This window comes from Sprattus sprattus (assembly GCF_963457725.1).
Source record: "Sprattus sprattus genome assembly, chromosome: 1".
Classification (NCBI taxonomy): Eukaryota; Metazoa; Chordata; class Actinopteri; order Clupeiformes; family Clupeidae; genus Sprattus; species Sprattus sprattus.
Window position 1 is genome coordinate 2065233 of NC_137920.1, and position 1236 is coordinate 2066468.

The window sequence follows — 1236 nt, forward strand, 5'->3', positions numbered from 1 at the left end:
TGATGCTCAGAGGCTGCTGGAGGCTCCCGTCTGTGGGATTAAAGAAGAAGATGCTGCTGCTGCTGTTGATGATGATGATAATGGTGATTATGAATACAGAGAGTGCAGTCAGTCTGGTAAACAGCTACAGATTAAAGTATGAATAAATAAATGCAAATGTAAGTGTCTACTTTTCTGTTTTTGCAGACAAAGCTGACCTCAGGACAGAACAGACCCCCTCCCCAGCTGAAGACATAAAAACTGAACGGATGCAGGTACTGTACAGTATTTTTTGCTAATGCTAACATGCTAGCTAATGCTAATTAAGCTAAAGCTAACAACACTAAACCCATATCATCTGACATGCTAATGCTAATAACACTATCAGATCTATGCTAAATAATAAAAAACATTTTTTTCATTTAATTCAGTACAGTCTAACAGCACAACACCGATTTCCAAAATGAGAATACAGTTGAATGACCACCTCTCTTAAACTGTTTCAACATAACTGACCGTTTAAACAATCCTGAAGGGGTTTTTATTGCAGGACTGTTTTATTAGACCGCATTTGTTTTCGCTAGGTGTACCTAATTAACTGTATTTCTTCCTTCCTCCATGTGTTTTAGGGACATGAGGATAAATCCAGCATATATCCAGTCCTCTGCTCCAGAACAGACCTGTCCCCTACAGACCCTGTTTCTCTGGCCCGGTCAAGGAGGGTGTCAGTGGTGTTGGTGGACTACTACAGGACACAAGGACGGCAAAGAAAGGACGAAGAGAACCATACAGTACAGCCAAAGACCCGTAAGAGATCAGACACACACACACCTACAGACACACACACACACACACACACACACACACACACACACACACACAGCTATATAAACACACTCAGCAAAGAAAGGACAAAGAGAACCATACAAAACAGCCAGAGACCCGTAAGAGATCAAACACACACACCTACAGACACACACACACACACACACACACACACACACAGCTATATAAACACACTCAGTAAAGAAAGGACAAAGAGAACCATACAAAACAACCAGAGACCCGTAACAGATCAGACACACACTCCTGCACACACAAACACTTACACACCTATATAAACACACTCAGCCCGAGACCCATAAGAGAATCAGTACTCCAGCATATTTGTATACAGCAGCTCTCCACAGATAACTTGAAGTAAGAAAGTTGTTGATGTTTATGTGTATGTTTCTTTTCATTTGATTTTTTTTGTTT

General features: G+C 40.9%; 1 protein-coding gene across 1 annotated transcript in view; it reads left to right on the forward strand.

Moving 5' to 3' along the window:
* Positions 1-237, forward strand: part of LOC308369255 (uncharacterized protein) — a gene marked incomplete at both ends in the record, with an annotated part of 23339 nt that extends 23102 nt beyond the window's left edge. Inside the window, one exon of the mRNA XM_080843603.1 lies at positions 187-237. Within this exon, the coding sequence (XP_080699729.1) occupies positions 187-237 (51 nt within the window). The remainder of the gene's footprint in view (positions 1-186) is intronic.
* Between the last annotated feature and the right edge of the window lie 999 nt (positions 238-1236).